The sequence below is a fragment of the Hirundo rustica genome, chromosome Z, assembly GCF_015227805.2.
Source record: "Hirundo rustica isolate bHirRus1 chromosome Z, bHirRus1.pri.v3, whole genome shotgun sequence".
NCBI classification, from domain to species: domain Eukaryota; kingdom Metazoa; phylum Chordata; class Aves; order Passeriformes; family Hirundinidae; genus Hirundo; species Hirundo rustica.
Window position 1 is genome coordinate 84,430,387 of NC_053488.1, and position 19,468 is coordinate 84,449,854.

Consider the following 19,468-nt stretch of genomic DNA (forward strand, 5'->3'; position numbering starts at 1 on the left):
CCCTGTAAAAAGCCATGGAATCACATACCAGAGAAATCAAAACTTTGGCTTTCTCACCTTATACATCATCTAGACAGAAAATGTGCAGCTCCCAGGTACCTCTGAAGCCCCTCCCTGCTCCTGCCCTGCAAGCCTCAGTGGCCTCATAACCAGCAAGAGCAAACCTGGTCATCTACTAAATCTGGCGCTGATCTCAGCTAATCAACTTTCTGTAATATCAGCAAATACTTCTGCTTATGTAAATCTGTTTTTCCCTCCATAATGGGGTGCCAGTGGGACCAGAAATGCTTTGGATCCAGGAATGTATTGTTTGGCAGGAGGAACAAAGAAATTGCTCATCCAGAAGGGCAAAACAGGACTAATAGTTTTGTTTGCTGGGGAGAAACCCACGGAAGTCAAGCCAGCAACTCCTGAATGCCATCAGAAAGGTGCTGTTGGATGCTACTTTTAATGGCAGACATTGATATTAGTCATTAATGAGAAATGTCTTCAGAAACAGTCAGATCCTGCAATTCCTCTGAGGTGGCAGAGTCTCTCCATAGATACTGCCCACTAATGTCAGGCTCTCCCTGAACTTGACAGGGCAGCTGTTCTTCCTGGCCTTCTGGAAACAGTCCAGCTATGACACATTCCTGATATCCCTTAGCTGCAGGGCGTGTTTCATTCTGCTGCTCCAGGCAACTCGATAAAGGCTCCTTCTACCCTCTCCAGTTAACCCGCCCAGACTGTAACTCAAGAGGGATCATGCCCATTCGCTTAGTTAAAATTTGCTTAAATTGGTTGTTTCATACAAAGGAACACTTAATTTGATTTCATTGTATTTTCTGCACCAACAGTAATAATGCTAGATGCATATCAGAGGGCGATTGCTACAGTTCTTTATGAGTAAAGTTATTTTTAAGAATCATTATCCTTTTCTTGACACGAAGATTTTATGTAACATAAAATAAAACTTAGTTTCAACCCCTTAGAGAAAGAAAGGTAAAGTCTTCAGCTGCTACATAATATAATAAATCACAAATTTCCATTTGCACTGTTGTAGCGTCCTTAATTGTCCTTATTGTCCACACCTACAGGAAAAGTTGACAATTTTTTTTTCTTTCTCTCATTTGAGACCACTATCCACTCTTTCTCATTATTTTACTTCTGTCTGTGAAGCCGCTCCATGGCTGTGAACACCTGATGGATGTGCATCCCTGCGCCTGTTTGTGGAATTATAGCAGTGACACACCCTGTTCCCCCTGCACATAGGAGCCACAGAAGCACAGAACCGATTAGGTTGGAAAAAAACCTCCAAGATCATCGAGTCCAACCGATGGCCCAACACCACCTTGTCAACCAGACCATGGCACTGAGTGCCGTGTTCAGTCTTTCCTTAAAAACCTCCAGGAACTGCGACTCCACCACCTCACAGGGCAGCCCGTTCCAATGTCTAAATCATCCCTTCTGTGAAGAAATTCCTCCTAATGCCCAAACCAAACCTGTTGTTAAGACTTTATCCCTTTGCCCTGTCGCTGGTTTCCCGGGAGAAGAGCCTGACACGCACCTGGCTACAGCCTCGTGTCGGGGAGTTGTACAGAGCGATAATGTCCTCCCTGAGCGTCCTCTCTCCAGGCCAGGCACCCCCAGCTCCCTCGAGAGCTCCTCATCAGACTTGTGCTCCAGACCTTTCACCAGCTCCGTTGCCTTTGTCTGGACTCGTTCCAGCACCTCAATGTCCTTCCTAACCTGAGGGGCCCGGAACTGGACACAGCACTGTCACCATCCCATGTCATCCTGAGGGGACGGGGTACGCACATCGTGCTGTGGGAGGGGAGGGTCAACTCTCAAGACCAGGAGTGGGACAGCGCGGGGACACCTGCACCCTGCTGGGATGGGAACAGCTCCACCGAGAGAACAGCTCCGGTGATGCGTCCCTGTCCCTCGGACTGTGCCCCGCACCCGGGTCCGCTGCACCGCGGCACTGAGGGCGGCTCCGCCGCGGCCATGTTGAGGGCGGGGAGCGCGGAGGGCGCGGAGGCGGCGCCGGGGCCGCTGCGGGCGCCGCGCCTCCTGATCCCACCGCCCGCCGCCGCCGCCGCTCCTGCCGCTGCCAGCGCCCGCTCCCGCCGCTCCGAGCCCGCAGCCGCCGCCGGCGGGGCCGCGCTCCATGGCGACCCCCAGCCCCTGCATCGTGGTGAGTGCGGGGGCTGCCGCCCGCGGGACGGGGGATGCTGGGCGCCGGGGCCGCTGTCCCCCGCCTGCCCCCCGGAATACGGTGATCTGTGAGGGAACGCGGGGGATGGGATGGCATGGCGTGGAGTGTCGTGTCGTGTCGTGTGTCGTGTCGTGTCGTGTCGCACGCACGGCTCCGCCGGGAGCCGCCGCCCCGCGGAGTCACCTTGAGGGCAGCCCCGGCCTCCCGGCGCCGGGCCCGAGGCTGCCCGTCCCTGCCCCGGCCGGGCGCGTCCCTTCCCGGAGCGGCCGCGAGTGCCTCGGGGTGGGAACAGGGGGGATCCGAAGCCCGAGGGCGATGGGCAAAGCCGGCGTTGGCGCCTCCGGAGCGAAGGTGGAAGAACTTCCCCCAGCGTCACAACTTCCTATTCCTGTTGCTGCTCGCGGCGTGCTGGGGGCTCTGGTCGGGAGAACCCCATGTGTGAGACCTGGTTCTGGTTCTGCGGGAGCAGCATCCTTTGTATTTTTGCGTAATTGCCGCATCTATCTAAGGCGCTTAATGCTCATTTTTATTAATAGTTTTAAAGCAAGTACCAGTGCTGATGAAGTGCGTGCGATGTCTGATGGCCGAGAGCTGTGACGGCCGCGAGGTTGCGACAGTAAATCCCTGCAGTCCATAAAAAACCTGATAAAACCTGTAGGAAGGGCTCATTCCCTGCCAGATGCAGAACGGAAGGTTTAGTAGACACGCTGGATATACCGATGGGTCTTGACCAAAGAAAAAACCCCATAAGTTTTGGGAAGGATCTGCCTTATTTCTTAAAATAAGATATATTTCCCTGTGGACTGCAGGGGCCATGAGCTCGAGCTGTGTGTGTAGCTCACGAAGGGTCAGTTTTGGATGGGAGGGTGAAATAATAATGAAATTCCCCATACAAAATACTCATTAAAGATTAATCAACAAAACTCCCATGTAAACAGTTGTCTAACCATTGGCCAGGTAAGTGTTTCCACAGACACTGAAATAAAATGGCCAAAATGGATATTTAAAATGCCTGCCCTGGTGAACTGTCAGCACTAACCTTCTGTTTTCCCTCTGAAATTCTTTTTCACATAGTTGGGTTCAGGTACATAACCAGAGAGGGAAGTAATTAAAAAACCACATCATGTTCAAGCTGCGGCAGGGTTAGGGTTCAAGGAAGACTCTGTTTTATGTGATGGTGTGCCCTGAACCCCAGCAGTGCTCCGTATCATTATGGATGTATGCTAATCCCTTGTCCTAATTAATATGCACTTGCCAGTGTTGCAGGCTGTTTAATACAGGGAGTTTGCCCATGTGGAACAGGTTGCTGAAAGCTTTAATTTCTGATTCTGGATGATCTTGAACATCCCTGTTTTGGAAACGGTGGTCAGAACAGAGTCACTTCACAGCAGCATAACTTATGCTCACATAGCTCTCCTGTCTTGTCCTGCAAGCTGGCTCGTGTGTGTTGTTGTGATCGAGTGTTGTGGAGATTTGGAAGGTGTCCATGTCAGAACCTCTGCTTGCTTAATTGCAGGTACTTGTTTTGCATTGCAGTAGGAAAATCAAAGGGGTTAAAAAGCTTATTTTTGTAATGGAATATAAAGTTTCACTGAGGTGCAGTAACTTTGCTTTCCTGCTCTCCACTGGAGGAGAATGTTGTAGGACTTTCTTTCACGCATTGCATAAGAACTCGCAGTATTTCAAATAACCATTGTAAACTCATAGATAACACTTTACTCTGTGTTCAGTGTGATTGATGTTTTTAGAGAGGGGGAAAGTAAGGTGGTTCTGATGAGTATTGTGGATTTGATAGGTTTTATTCATGGGTTTGATAGTTTTTAATGAATAAAGGAAAGGACTTGAAGTTTCTCAGCTCAGACTTTCCATAAGGCTTCGTAGAATTCTCACCTTATTTCCTTTTCAGATTGGCGATGATGAACAAGGTTACGACCTGGATTTGTTCTGCATACCTAAACATTATGCAGATGATTTGGAAAAAGTCTATATTCCTCATGGACTCATCATGGACAGGTTTGTTTGACTTCCAACAGTACACTGATTGCATGAAACTGGAATAAACATATTCCATTGATAATTTTGCTGCTTGGAGACTATCTAAATCGATTACATTTAATTGGAGACTCAAATGTAAAATTAATTCCCCCCCCCCCCCCCCCCCCGGCTTTTAAGAGTTTGTACATTTGCAGCCATGCTATTCTTTGAAAACTGATCATAATTCTCAAGCGAAATTTTGTAGTATGTAGCAGCTTAGGATTTTCCAGTGTTTTCTATGATGTTTTACCTTCTTAAAGTCTAACTAGAAGACATTTTGTCGTGTCAGTTCAGTCTGAAAATTTAGTCTCTTGAATTTTCATAAGATATTAATAAAAGTAAACTATTAATCATACAATTTTAGACTCTCTCATGTTTATGTGGTACATAAATAACATCCAACTTTCTCCTGCCTTCTGAGAAAGACATGCTCTGCAAATATCAATCTGTCACTTTTGTGGTTGCTGAAATCTGTGATGTGCTATGCAGGTTTTATCTTGAGATCAGAAACATGTTCATAAGCCTACAAGACATTTTTGTTTTACATTCTGTTTGAAAGTTGCTAATTTTCTTTATGAGAATGAACACTAAATTCAGTGAATTTAAGTCTTTTATGAGTGGTGCTGGATGGATCTTCCAGGGGATCTTGTGACTAGGAATGCATTTAGATTTTGCATGATTCTGTTTGACTAGACACTATCAACATCCCTATAAAAAACATTTCTTTTTATAAAAGAATATTAAAACTTTACACGGGAAGTCCATATAGAGGAAAAAATTGGACAAAGTACAGGTCATTAAGGAATTGATGTAAAATTTATAATGGTTGGCTTTCTCTGAGAAAACTGCTGTCAGCTGGCACACAGTTAATGCGGACCCTGCTTTCTAAAATAAATGACAAAATAAATTTAGAAACAATTATTGCAGAAAAACGGTGCTGTGTTCTCTTGCTCCGCCTTGCTAGTATTGTATTCTGCTTTCAGGCCAAGTTCCTGGCATTCTGATTTGGCAAATAAACGTGAACTCTTCAGTTTACAATTTGAGAGTTTTCTTGCCTGTCAGCTGGTGAGGGCTACTGCCCTTGGGGTTGTGTTAGCTTACATTGCTCTTTGCATGGAAGCTGAACCTCTCTTTGGAAGGAGAAAACACACCTTCATGTCTCGTATCTGACAGTGAAACAGTTTCAGGGTGTTAAGGTTTGCTTTGGCTGCCTGTGATGTAGGAAAACAAGCGCGTTTGGCAGCACTACTGTTGGATTAACCTTGTAAAGCAAAACTTTGTTGACCAGTAACGTGTAAAAGTGACCCAAGTGGTGGGCAAATATTTCCAAGCAAAATGTGTTTCCAAGTTTGCTGTGTGTGTTTGCTGCTGCTGGGAGTACCAAACGCTGCTGCTGTGATGAACAAATGAAATGTTATGACAGCTCACTCTTCCTTGGTTTTGTTTAGGACGGAGAGACTGGCACGAGAAATTATGAAGGGCATGGGAGGACACCACATTGTGGCACTCTGTGTACTCAAGGGTGGCTATAAATTTTTTGCTGATTTATTAGACTACATCAAAGCCCTGAACAGAAACAGTGACAAATCAATCCCCATGACAGTCGACTTCATTAGGTTGAAGAGTTACTGTGTAAGTATCTATGCAGTAGTGTGCAATTTTTAGCTAAGTTGACTACAAATTATTAACAGAGGTGGTTTAATATTGTTATGGCCCTAATATGCTAATATCAAACAAATAATTAAGGGAATTAAGAGTCACAAGCCAATTTACTCTTTCTCTACCTTATTATATAATGTGTTTTCTTTTAGACCTTGGTATCTCTTCACCCCAGTAAAATCATTATGCTGAAGAGAGAGATCCTTTACTGGTTCAGCAATTTCCTCTCTGTCCTCTACTCCATCTTTAAAGCTGTAGCTCTAGATTGGTGCAGAGAATTCTCCTGCAACTATTACTACAAAAATTTAAGTCTGGGAGTTTTTATATGGCCCAGACATCATTCTTGGAAGGGATGACTTGAAAGCTGCAGAAATGGTTCTCTATCTCATTTTTGTTTGGATGAACCAAATAATGAACAAAATTAGTTGTATTTGGCCATGAGAAAACACTAGATACATAAACCTAGATTAGAGATTAATAGCCCCTGGATATGGCATTGCTCTTTCAAGACAAGGCATAGGTTGCCTTGGGTTTAGATTTTTTGGAAAAGAATTTCTTTTGATTCTGAGCACAAGTATTCTGAGCACAAGTTTCCCTTTACAGGGAAACAGAACATTCTGTAACATGAGCTAACTTAAGTTTTACAGAAGGAAGCATAGGGTTATGTTGTGCAGGTCAGGGGAAGAAGCAGGTGTTTGTCAGCACTGTATGATTTCCAGCTTACTCACAGCCAAGTCTCATGTTTTGGGGATTTCAGAATTTTTTTTTTTCCCCTAAGACCATATTTAAGATGGAAATAATGACTTGCTTTTGTCTCAGTTTAGAATGTTTGAATACATTGTTTCACAATGTTGTGCTATTTATTCTGTTTCAGCAGCTTTGCATTGAAGTCAGGGTTACTTGGTACAGCTGTAGACCAGTCCCTATTCCAGCAGAAAAGTACAGGTTACTGAATTGAAAAAATCACTCTCATCCTTTGTTTCAATGAACTGTGAAACCTGAGATGGAATTATTTACAGACTTACTCTGGACTGTTGCAGTCCATGATTAAATCCATGATTCCTATCAAACTATCCGTTAACATGTCTTGACAAAGCCAAGAGCTGCATGGGGCTTTGGTCCAGTCCTTTTGCAGGACAAGCAGCCCTGGCTGCCCGAGGTGCACACACAGCTGCCTGTGCAGGGGTTTCCTGGAGACCACACTCAGGTTTGCAGAGCACAAGGCACTAATTTAGTTATGTGCTTTAATGAGAGTGCAAGATTGGGCAGAAGGGCTCGAGCCAACCTTTGGTTGTATCTCACAAGGCACTTTGTGCTTGTTAAAATCAGTGTTAAAATCTGTGAGGGAGAGCAGTCTGAGCCTCTTTGCTTCTGTGCCTCCTAAAAGGGGGGACTCCTGCCTCCAGTCCACTTCACCCCAAAGCTCCCACATGCCCATATATTCTGTCTGTAGAAGTTGCAGAAAACTGAATGCCTCTATTACAGAATAGTAGGTTAAAGAATAGGAAATTATGACTTACACCTGTTTTTTCTTGGGGAGGAAATAGTGTATCTTCTGCTTTCTCCACTTAGGAATGCTTCCAATAACTTACCTTGTTTAAAAAATCAGTATACAAAGACTACACCCTTCGTAATCTCTAATTTTTAACTCTGAAAAAAAAAAATACTGGAGAAATAGTTTGAAACACCTGAAAAAGTCTCTGCTGAAAAGCAAGGCTGACTTTTTACTGATGTTCCAGGTGTATTTTGGTTCATTTCTTTACTACAGCTGTTTGTGTTTATTCCCCCTCAGAACTACAGTGCCTTGATACTAATAAGGGAGTGAGTAGCAAAGTAAGTTTTACAGAGATTACAATCCCATTTTTACTGTAGAAACAAGTGGATGAGGAGAAAAGCAGAGAAATGCAGACAGAAAGCTGTTGAAGCCACACATTTTCCTTGAGGTGTTGGGTTGAGGGTTTTTGATTTTTCAGCCAGTTCTATAAAAGAATATTTTCTTGTTCTGGATAAGTGAGGAGCTGCTGTTACAAGATGCCTCCACTACATAATTCATGAGCATTTCATTTCTGTAGACTCTCTTAGGGGGTTATTAATATCCAAATTTAGGTCCTTTCGATTGCATAACTTAATAGACTAGATAAGATTATCCTATCATGGACATGTATGTAACAGCTTGACTGGGTCTTCCATTAGCAACAGTGTCAGAGTGCTAAATCTGCTGTGCAGTTTTGATCTGTGCTTTGCTACAGGAAGGTATGTGGGTTCAGTGAGGTGAAAATCATCACAAACTGTAATGGACAGTTGAAAGTGGAGCTTTCAACTCTCTTGTCGCTGTCTCTGGATGTGATTACTGGATCATGATGCCTGCCTCTACAGACTGGATAAAAGATGTTAAAAATATCCTCGTCGCATAAATGAAGCAGATGAACTTTTGTAATGGTTCTGTAATTGATGTAATTGAAGTTCTATTCTTGTTTCAAACTGATCATTTAATATTTACAAGCATATGGGGTTTTTTTGTGTTGCAATGCAAAGTTCATACTGTACTGCACCCAAAATAATTCTCTAAGAATACTGACATGATCAAGCTATGATTAAACTTTACTTGTAACTCCAGTTTTCCAAGTCTTTACAGAAGAATTTTAATGAACTGGCAGGCTGCTAAGAAATGGAAAGATAGTATTTGTGATCAGATCCGGCTCTCAGTATTCTTGACAAACAGTTTATTCTGTTTGTGTTACAAGAAGAATGGCTTTTCACCAGTCTCCTGCATTTAAGCATGGAAATGAGCAAATGTTGCTTGTGTAGTCATGAAGGGCAGCCAAAAGACAATGGATATGTTGCACTGTCACTGGTGAAAAGAGGGATTTTCGGTGGAGTACGTGGTAAACTCTGGTTAGGCTGGTCAGAACAGTATTCTGAATGGTTTCTGTTAACAGCAGATACTGTAAGGAACTTAAAATGCCACTTTAAAAGGTGATCTTGGAGTCACTTGAGTCAGGAGTTACAATCCTGTAAAACGTTATTGTTTTCCAGCAGTGACAACAGGGAGGCAGTGAAAACAGATCTAAACACTAAAACCCTTATGTGTTAAACCATGAAGCACTAAAGTCTTACCAGTACTGAACACGGAAATAAGGCTCCTGAAGATAATTAAAACATTGCTTAATGATTAAACAAAGTTCTTGCCAGTGGAAATCTGGTTACAACTAATGTCAGAAATCTTTAACTGTTTTTTTGCCCTTTCCTTGCTCAGGAACTTAGCACCTGCATATGACATGTAATATGAACTGTGAGACACTGTCAAGGTTTAAAGTCAGTTGAGTGAGTTTAATAAACTGCAGAGACTTGTGAGGCACTCCTAGCAGCTGTTTTTAACTTTCCTATATAACAGTTCATTTATGTTTTTACCACGGTTTAGATTTACTGAAGCAAAGTGCAGTGTAGTGACGGTGTACCTGTGCTGCTGTTCAATTGTATAAGAACTAATTTGATTTGTTACCAATATTGGTTGTAAACCAAGAATAAGCTTTTCTATCTATTTTTGTAGCTCATTGTTCTAAAGAGCAATCAGTGCCTTGTTTGCTGGCTACTCTTGTTATGATTGCCTATTCTTATTCAGAGTAAGACTTTCTAAAGCAATAACGTTTAAAATGTAAATTACCAGCTATATAGCATCCTGTAACTTGGAAACCAGAAGTGCTTTTTGTCCTGTTTGTGTCTGTAGGGAATGCATAGTAAGTCCTTGCTTTTTAGATACATATGTGTATATAATGGTCACAGATGAGAGATGTTGCCTGTGTTGATGCAAATCTCTTGTCAAACAGTCTTTAATCTGAAATACCGTCTTTGAAGTTGATCACTTGTAATTTCTTTATTCATAGAGAGATGTTGTTGCTGCCGTGCTTCTGAAAGCTTTAACATTTCCTAGTTGTGTACTTCACAGTTTTGACGTTGACTGCAAGAAGAAAATCGGTTTAATTCTTGTCAGACTCATGTTAATTCTTGTCATGCTCTTCTTTCTTAGAATGATCAGTCAACTGGAGATATCAAAGTCATTGGGGGAGATGACCTCTCAACCTTGACTGGAAAGGTACAGCTCTCTGTGTGTCTGTGTTGGTGTTCCACTGAAGGGATGGTGCGAATTCTTACTGTTGAGATGTGTAAGGTGCACCTCACGCCAGGAACATGGGTCCCCATGACAGGCAGTGACAAGAGGAGGAAATAGGAGAATGTAAATTGCGAATCTGCTTTTCTCCAGTGATTCTGTGGAGATCTTTGAGCCAGATGTCAGGGGTTAAAGCACCACTGCTCCTTCTCTGTCAGAACACATCACTTTCCCCGTTCTCCTCACACACTGGTGATTTTTAAGACATGCGTATCAATGTAAAGGATGTAGGTATGACAGAATTGCACATTTCTGCAGTAGGACACTCTTCTCTAGAAGAATAGGAATTGTATAGACTCTGTTTTGATCTCTTTTGCATATGTCTAGAATTTTCAAAGTCTGAATAATTCAGACTTAACATGAGCTGTTAAGAAGAATCTCAGCTAATTGTTATTAGAATATCAGAAATGTTAAACTATAAGGCACTTGCATTACACATGTAAACATACATAATTGGTGGTACAAATATTTAACTGCACTGAAAATGAGTTATGAGGATTAATAAGAAATTGTATGTTGTCTAGATACTAATGGATTTGTTTTTCTTTTTCTTCCTACCAGAATGTTTTGATCGTAGAAGTAAGTATGATGTTTCACTTGGAAGTTCTAATGTGTAACAGGTAAAAGAGTTCTAATAGAAATTGTTCCTAAGCCAGAAAACCTACAGTTTCTGGTTTCAAGGCTTCCAGCTTCTGATTTCAGGCCTGAATTTTGGAAGTAGTCTCTGAATTTGAACTAAGCTGCACTTTGAATTCTCAAATTTCATTCAATTGCTATATTTAACCAGGAAAATATCAATCGAAAATGATTTGTATTTTCTTTCAGTTTTCTGAGATTTTTGTCAGTTCTACAATGTCTAATTTTTTTCCCTTTTTTCTTTGTTTAAAAATGTAGCCTGAAAAAAAGTGGTACTAAGCTTGTTATTCTTTTGGGCTCATCACAGCAAGCTAGGAAATTAAACTGCAGAGGTAGAAAGAGGTTCCTGGTATGAGTATCCTAAAATACGTGAAAAACAGATCTGAGCCCAGTGTCCCTGAGTGTAGTTTGTTTAGAGAATAGTGACATAGAGAATGCTAATTCTTAACTGGCATTTTGCAATTGCTGAATTTCCATTCCTCTGTCTTGTCATGGTTCTCTGGGTGATACCAGGTTTAGCACAGATCAGTCTGATTGCCTGGTAGGTGCTGTTGTTTAATTCTTGCTTTCGTACCTCTGTCTTGATGAACACCACTACTAATGCACAGCCAGTGTCACTTTGTTTGAGTACAATTGACAGTTCCAGGATTGGGAAGCAGCAGCAGTAGACAGGAAAGGCGGATGTGCAATCTAATAATATGTTAAGGCTCCAAATAATGGAAATGGCATGTTTGTGAGCAAAGAAACAACTATGGCAACTGATTCACCAGCCGAAGGAAAGGATGTTCCCTCTCATAAAATGTGCTTCTATTACTTTCCTAATTTGAGAAGGTTGTATTATTCCACAGGAAGCACATGCAGTTCCAAAACTCCTACCAAAATAGTATGTATACAGCAGTCATTGTGTGATCAGTGGTATCCTTTGAAGTATATTTTGCTTCAGATAGACAGATGTGTTTAATTATGTATCTGCTCCATTTCAGATGAATGTAATTCCCAGATTAGGTTAGTTTCTTATTTGTTTAGTGAATCATCTGTCCAGTGACTCGTCTTACACACTCAGATATGAACACTTACTGATCACCATTTTAACTGTCAAATGATAAAATGCCCATCTATTGTAAATTTAATGTCTTTAGCGCTAGGGTTTTCTTTACTTCATCCCTTTAAAGTCCAAAAATACTCTGTACAAAATGGAAATTCATCTCCAATAAACAGCTCATCCCACAACAGAAAATTAGTAATAGGTTCTGCATTTCTCTTAGATCATGGAAATAGCTGTTTATTTACCAACTTTGATTTTTGTCTATATACCTGTACCTCTTCAACTTCTGTGGAGTTTAATGATTAAAAGCATTGAGTGTTAACGGTAATGCTGACAGGTGCTCTGTTGCGTTTGTTGTTTGATTTTTATTTTAATTGGGAGTCATGGGAAAATCAGCTGAAACCAGGATATTGCTGCTTCTTTGCTGTCTGTCTCCTTCACTTCAAATAGATTCGATTTTAGGCCAGGGCAAGGACTGCCCCTGTAAAGATGGTATGAATGTTTCAGTCCCAATGAGGAGACCATTGCAGATGCTTCAGTTTCAAGCCATATATTTTCTTTTTATTTTCTGTTTATATGTACAGTGAATGGGATTAAAATGCTGTGTCAAAATTTATTTTAGTGTGTTGTAGACTTCAGAACTGCACTCAGACTTCCCTGTGGAATTCTTTCAGGCATTTCTTGGCTCTGTAAAGTAAATTGTACTCCTTTTCCTTTAACTACAATACTGTTTTCCCTTCTTGCTTTTCTTCCCGTTGAATACTCTGTAACTGAACTCAACAGCGAGACTAACATTACTCTTATCATACTCAAATTAAACATTATCTCATTGCTGCAAGGAGCACAAACCATAAGATATCCAGGAGCCAAGAAGGGCATTGCAGTAACTGCTTGTTCAGCAACTGCTTCCAAAGTCGTGGTTATCCACAACAATTAAGCACTCTTGTATATGTGTGTGATCACTTTACCCAGAGTGGTTGTGTAAGCTCAGCACTGTTTTGTGCCGTCTGGATTTGGTTGGGAGCATTTTTACAGGCTGTAGTTTGCCATATTTTCATGCCATATTTTCATGCTGCTGTGGATGAGCAGTTTCGTGGTAGAAACTTTAAAGTGCTACTCTGACATGTTTAATATTCTGTCTTACATGAGTATTTTTATTTTCAGGACATAATTGATACTGGTAAAACAATGAAAACTTTGCTGTCTCTACTTAAACAGTACAATCCAAAGATGGTGAAAGTAGCCAGGTAAATGTTTGAAGAGTATTTGTGCTGGTTTTCACCTTAAGAAGGTTTAAAAAGAAACCCAAACCAACAAGTAAAAACAAACACAGAACACATTTCCATGGAAGAGAAACAGGAGAGAACATTTCTGCAGGAGTCATATGTGTTGTGATCTGTTGAAGTCACTACTTGTTTAAACTCCTAAAGCACTTTTGCATGTTTTAAGCATATATATATGTTAAGGATATTGGAAACACTGGTTTTTTCCAATCTCACTGCTGAAGGAATTCCTGTGCTTCAGAAGGGCATAATTTGTGCATGCCTGGAACACTTCTTCCCTATCATATTATGGTAAGGTTTGTGGGCTTTTACCACTGAAGTCCAAGCTTAGAAGTATTTAGAAGAATTTAAATCTTTTGGTCTTAAAAGAAATATCTTCTCAAGTTAATAGAGGTATTTTCAACACAAATTAAGTTCATAAATGTAGACTTTAACTAGAAGGGGGAATAAGAAAAATTAGTGGTTGTCACTTACTTGTATTTAGTGTCTCTCCAGATGCATGTTTCTGCTGGCACTATCTGCAACTTTGCTATACTGCTCTGGTGTACCTGTGCAATGGAGACATTTTTCTATTTTTCCTTCTTTAATGGTGGAATTTAATTAGTTTGCATACCAACATCAGTGAGTGCGTAGTGTGCATCGTGCAGATGAGCTTTAGAGGTCATTCAGTGAGAATCACCCAGCCATATGCTCTCCCAGGCTCTCCCTACGTAGTTACACCTTTAATAAATCAGTTTCAAAACATTTCATAATTAAATAACTTGCAATCTGCAAGAAATATTGAGGATGATATTGTATTATTAACCAGTATCAACATTCCTCCTACTTCTTTTTAAATTGCATCTGTTGCGCTGCTGTGCTGTGGTTGTGTATTTTTTAATAAGAGCATAATGATTGCTGGGGATTAGAGATAAAGCAGAGCTGGGTGTAATATCTAATTACTTGTGTTGCCATAACAATGTCAAAGCAGTTGTTAGACTTAACAGAACAGCTCTTCTCCCTGATAACCTAGAGGTGACCTGGTGAAGGTGAGGCCTTTGTGGATATATCCATGGTCGGTTTTTAAATGTGTCACTAAAAAGTGTTGTAACACTTTAGTGTAAGAATAGAATAAGAATAAGAAGAATAGAATAGAATAGAATAGAATAGAATAGAATAGAATAGAATAGAATAGAATAGAATAGAATAGAATAGAATAGAATAGAATAGAATAATGCAAAGACGAGTGTCCTGTAGTTTAAAACTGTTGCAGTAATTTGGGTCTGCCCAGGGAAAGACCTGACATGCGAAACATGATCATTCTAGATAGTCTTAACAGTCTTAGTTGCTTCCCTTCTCTCTCTTCTATTTCTTTTCTTTGTTCATTTTTTGGTGGGTGTTTTGTAGTTGTGGTTGTTGATTGGGCTGGGGTTTTTGGATTTTTTTTTGTTTGGTTAGGGTTTGTTTTTTTTAGTTTTCTATTTATTTTCCTTCAGACAATTGAGTGGTTGTAGTAGGGAGGTGTTAATTAATGCTAGTATTATTTTGGGGTTTCTTTGATCAAATCCTACACTAGTTCTCAAAAATAAACTCTCCCAAATAGAAGTTTCAGAAACTAAAATCAAAACTGTGACTGTGGAAAATGAAGCCATGTCTTCAGGGGTGATCCAGGAGGGAAGGGGGTCTGTGCTTAGTGTACAGAGTTATGCTGGTCCTGTTTGCATTCAGCCATCAACCACCTTTTCTTTTCCTCCCTAAATCTCTGTTTCCCAGACAGACAAATGTCAAGCCTGTGGGATTGTCTTATAAGAGACAGAAGTGCTCTACTGAATAACGAGCAAATCAAACTAAGCTAACAGAGCATTTCTCTCTACCACAATACCCCCAGCTTTGTATCTCCATGCTTTTTAACCCCCTGACCAATAATTCTAGTATCCTCTGATTATCAGAATCAATTGCATTTTCTTTATGGGGCTAATTAGTACCAGTTAAGGACAAGTTGTGCAAGTGCAATTGAGGTTACATTCAAGCAGCTGAACTTCTGCTTCATAAAACTTAGGCCTTTCTTGGGCTTTTTTCTTAGGCCACATCCCAGATTGCTGCCTCTTTACCTACAATGTAAATTGCACCTGAAGTTCCTAAAATATATAAAATCCCAGTAAGTGACTTTCACAGTGAAAATCCATCCAGATCAGTGTCTCCCAGGCTTTTCCTTGCAGACCTCTTAGTTAGCCTTCAGGCTGTGAACCATTCATGATTCTAGGAAATTCTGATTTTGTCGTCATGATCTTTTGTACCTGCCAGTAAAGTAATTGTTTAAAATATGTGTAATTATGTTGTCAATTGTGCACACTTAGGCCTAATACAGCTTCTCTGTCATCGAAACAGTCTCATATATTTGTACATGGTGCTTTTCCATGTTTCAGTTGTACATTAATTTTATTTGACAGCTTGTTGGTGAAAAGAACTCCTCGAAGTGTGGGATATCGGCCGGATTGTAAGTGACTTTTGACAACATTTTTCATTATTAAAAGTATGTCTGTGTATTGTGTACCTTTTGCTCAAAGTCCAAGGATGTTCCAAATAGGTTTTCACGAGTTATTCTTGATAAAGTTTGCTCTTATTTAGATAGTATAAATATTTGGAATGTATTTTGAGACAGTTAATCAGGATTTGTTATGTTAGCAGCATTTTATTATATTGAAAATGAAACTTTGATATTTTGGTCTAGGTTATACCTTTGTCACGTGCAAATACTCTCAGCTTGCATATAGTCAAATGCTTCAGTCATTGGAATCTGCTGGATTCACCTTTTTACACTTTTGGGAGTGATTTGTGTGCCTTAGCCTAGCCATCTCCTGCCATTTGGCGGTTCCCAAGAATGTGGGAGGATCACATGGGGTAGCAGGTCTGATAAAAGTTTACAGTGATAAAATGCCTAAATTGGCACTGGTTATGTCTGGGCATCTGAATTACTCCCTTCACGTCTTCTCCTGTCTGTCCCAAGACTGCTAGTGAACGAACAGCATCCACAGCAGACAGTGGTAAGAGAGTGATAGCTCCTCCTGCCTTGGGCAGGACTGTGTGTTTTAGCCGTGTTCCAGAGGCTAAATTTCTGTTACTTTCATTATGGAAGTGAAGTGAATGGAGCCACAGAATCACATCCTCTTCCTCCTCCTTTCCAAGGTTGCACAATGCTCTCTAAGTGAAGCTTTTCGATACCTTGAGGCTTCATTGAGGTGTTCTCCTCATTCAAGGATGCCACTCATTCCTGGGATCTCATTATAGGCTTAGCTGGGCTAATGGTGCCTTCAGAGCATTTTGCAGCAGGTGACTTGTTTTGCCATCTGTCTCCAGAGACAACCTGTCCAGAGCAAGACATGTGAGCTCTGAAGGAGACAAGGCAGCAATGGCCGGGCCTCCGTTTTATCGCTGTATTGTGAGGCCCAGTAAGTGCTAAACGTCACCTGAGTTTTTCCAAAAGTGCCCACAGCCTTTTATTTGAAACACACAGTTTACCTCCCTGTTGTCCTCATTGTAGCAAGGGAGAGAAAAAAAGACACAAGCTTTCCTGCTCAGGAGTCTTTAATTTTAGCATGAGGGGGAAAAGCCCTTTGGAAATGTTACATTTTAGATTTTTTGCTTGTTTGTTTGGGGATTTTCTGTTCGGTTGGATTTTTTTTGGTCATTTTATAGTGTGTATAGACAGTATGGACTGGCACTGCCTGAGAAAGTGTCCTGCTAGAGCTGTTCAGACAATCTGGAATGGCTGATGTCCTCTTTTCAGACAGAAATTCTGGGAGCCAAAAGTCACAATCAAATACAAAAAACTCCAGCAAATCAAAGCCAAGAGCCAAAAGCAAACCCAAAGCAGCCTGTTTCTGAAATCTGCAGACCTTCTTGTAGCCCTGTCTGGAGTGCAGGTCCCCAGAGGTGTTGTCTCTGGAATCACTCTATGAGGGGGACTTGTGTTGTGCTCACAAGTCCACTGCTGCTGCACTGGCATGTCAGACATCTAGGAAGTGCCAGGAATAATGGACACTTTTGCACATATTTACAAAGTCAGAGGACATTTTCAAGGAAATTTACATTCTCATAACAATACGCTGCTGGTAAATTTAAGATTTCCATCCATTTCTTGCAGACTAGCACCAGGCACCTGTGTGGGAACCAATAAATACATCTATTTAATTTCCTTCAGTTGATAAATCAACAAAGTTAAAATTGTAAAATAGCTAAAATATTAATCTAAGGGTACCTGAGTGGAAGAAATAAAATGAGTTGCAATCTATATCTAAAAAATTCCATATTGTCTCTGTAAAAAGATCTAGGGAACTCTAGGAAGTTATTTTTCTAACACACTGGTGACTTATGGTCTTTTTCAGTTGTTGGATTTGAAGTACCAGACAAATTTGTTGTGGGATACGCCCTAGATTACAATGAATACTTTAGAGATTTGAATGTAAGTAATTTTTCCTGTATGTTTTTCTCCATTTAAAACTGGGGAGGAGGAAGGAAGGGAAATCTCCTTGCACCATTCTCCCTGCTCTGTAAATCATGCCTCATGTTCCAGTGATGAGAACAAGCCTGAGAGCAGGGCAGCGTTTGGAGCTCTAATGAAACAAAAAAAAAAAAAAAAAAAAAAAAAAAAAGAGTTTGCTGCATGCAGAGTGGAGGCTGCCCAACTTTCAGCTTTGAAATAATGTGAAGTTTCTTGTCTCACCAGATGTCTGCAACAAATAAGTGCCTTTGCTTAGTTATGTCACAGTTAAAGAAGAGAGACCTGGGAAGAAGTTAAGAAGGGCTCCCATTTTATTATTTTTATCATTAACTCTTCATCTGGCTCTCACCAAACCTAACAGACCCTGGGTAGGACAATTAGGAAAGGAGAAAAGAAGGCAATGTAGAGATTTTTGGACAAAAAAAAAAGGGCTAAGTTTTTCTGCGTAAACAGTGTCAAAAGATTCCTCTTCCTGAAGTGCATACAGGACACTTGTGTTGCTTTCAGAAGCTTGTTATTGATGTCAAACCTTGGTTACTTTCCTTACAGGAGCTTTTTTTGTTTGTTTGTTTCAGCATATCTGTGTGATCAGCGAGACGGGGAAGCAGAAGTACAAAGCATGAAAGCAGAGTTCAAGTGACAACAGAGCTTTGAAATGTTTTGTTTACTGAGTCCTATCTTTCACAGGCTTCAACTCTGGTACACCAGCTACACTTGTAGAATGCCCCAGCCCCATTGCCATATGCTTACTGTAATTTATTGCATGTACAATATAAGAGCTCGTCTTGTTCATTTATATTTTAGAAATGTAAACAATTAGTGCAGTTCTGCACTCCTTATTTTGATTTGCACTATGACTCTACCGACTATTGCTGCCCCTGGTTGGGTTGTGCTGTTTGTGAGCTCCAGAGTCTAATTCTTGCAGTGGTAAATTGCTTAAACCTCATCAACCCAGAACTGAAATAGTTCAAGTACTGTAAATGTAAAACATTTTGTGATAGGGAAGTCTATTAGTAATATTTTTAAAATCAGTAATTTAAGTTTTATACTGTAATGCACAGATGTGATTGTGATTAATGGATAGTTGCACCTTTGGGTGTTATAAAGCTTGAGGAGCAGCCAGTTACAGTATCTGTAATCTCCAAGGGGCTCTTCCAAATCTCCTGGAGTTGCCTTATTGCTGTAGAGAAAGTCTGGGTGAAAAGTGTGGGTGTTTTTTTGTTTTGGTTTGGTTTTTTTTAATGGAATGACAAAACAGAATGTTTAAAATCAAGTTTTAGTTGAGCTGCCTATTTCTGTTAGATTTTTTTTTTCTTTAAAAGTATCCACCAGTCTATGGAATTGCCTTTTAAATTTAAACAATTTTAATATATTTGTGGGGAGAAAAATATTGTAAAGTTTACTTTATAAGATCTACAAAGCAAAGTACTTTAAATAAAGGCTGTCTCTTTAAAATAAGCCCCACACATCTATCCCACTCATTCTGTATATTAAAGTGCTTTGAAATTTTCTTCTCAATAATATTTTTGTAAGTGCTTGTGACAGTGAAAGAAGACTCTACATTTGTTACCTTTGTAGAGTTTTTGGTCAATGTAATCCTTTCTAAGACAGAGATGATAAAAGTACTATGGGAAGATATTGAAACAATTGCATATTCTCTAACCAGACAAGATTCCAGAGAGAACAATTGAAGCAATAGTCCTTTGTTCTGTCTTGGCAAAGACAGGTTCTATGTCCATTAAACATATCCATGTGGGAAAAAAAACCCATAACCATTTTGTAAGTAATCATATTGGTTTGTTTCATTAGCACTTCTGTTCATGTGGCGTCCAGTTCTGAACATGGCAGCCCAGCTCACACCTGTGTTTGTGCTGTGCTTTTTGGTTCCTGTACTTCTGCATCTGGATTCCCTCACCACATTCTCAGATTTAATGCTGCTCAGTGCCTAATACACTGTGGAGTTTTT

At 40.5% G+C, this 19,468-nt stretch overlaps 1 protein-coding gene across 1 annotated transcript; it reads left to right on the plus strand.

Moving 5' to 3' along the window:
• The first annotated feature begins 2,083 nt into the window (after positions 1 to 2,083).
• HPRT1 (hypoxanthine phosphoribosyltransferase 1) lies at positions 2,084 to 18,960 on the plus strand. The gene is made up of 9 exons (XM_040089991.2): positions 2,084 to 2,176; positions 4,104 to 4,210; positions 5,680 to 5,863; positions 9,918 to 9,983; positions 10,620 to 10,637; positions 12,904 to 12,986; positions 15,452 to 15,498; positions 17,387 to 17,463; positions 18,078 to 18,960. Exons 1-9 carry the CDS (start codon positions 2,150 to 2,152, stop codon positions 18,123 to 18,125), a joined length of 657 nt encoding a protein of 218 aa, XP_039945925.1. The 5' UTR covers positions 2,084 to 2,149; the 3' UTR covers positions 18,126 to 18,960.
• The last annotated feature ends 508 nt before the right edge of the window (positions 18,961 to 19,468 follow it).

Bases quoted from the DNA above. Each gene is read 5' to 3' on its own strand.
- HPRT1 (XM_040089991.2), top strand. From the start codon at position 2,150: ATGGCGACCCCCAGCCCCTGCATCGTG. The intron at 2,177-4,103 runs GTGAGTGCGGGG...TTTCCTTTTCAG, and splicing joins CCCCCAGCCCCTGCATCGTG to ATTGGCGATGATGAACAAGG. The intron at 17,464-18,077 runs GTAAGTAATTTT...TGTTTGTTTCAG, and splicing joins AATACTTTAGAGATTTGAAT to CATATCTGTGTGATCAGCGA.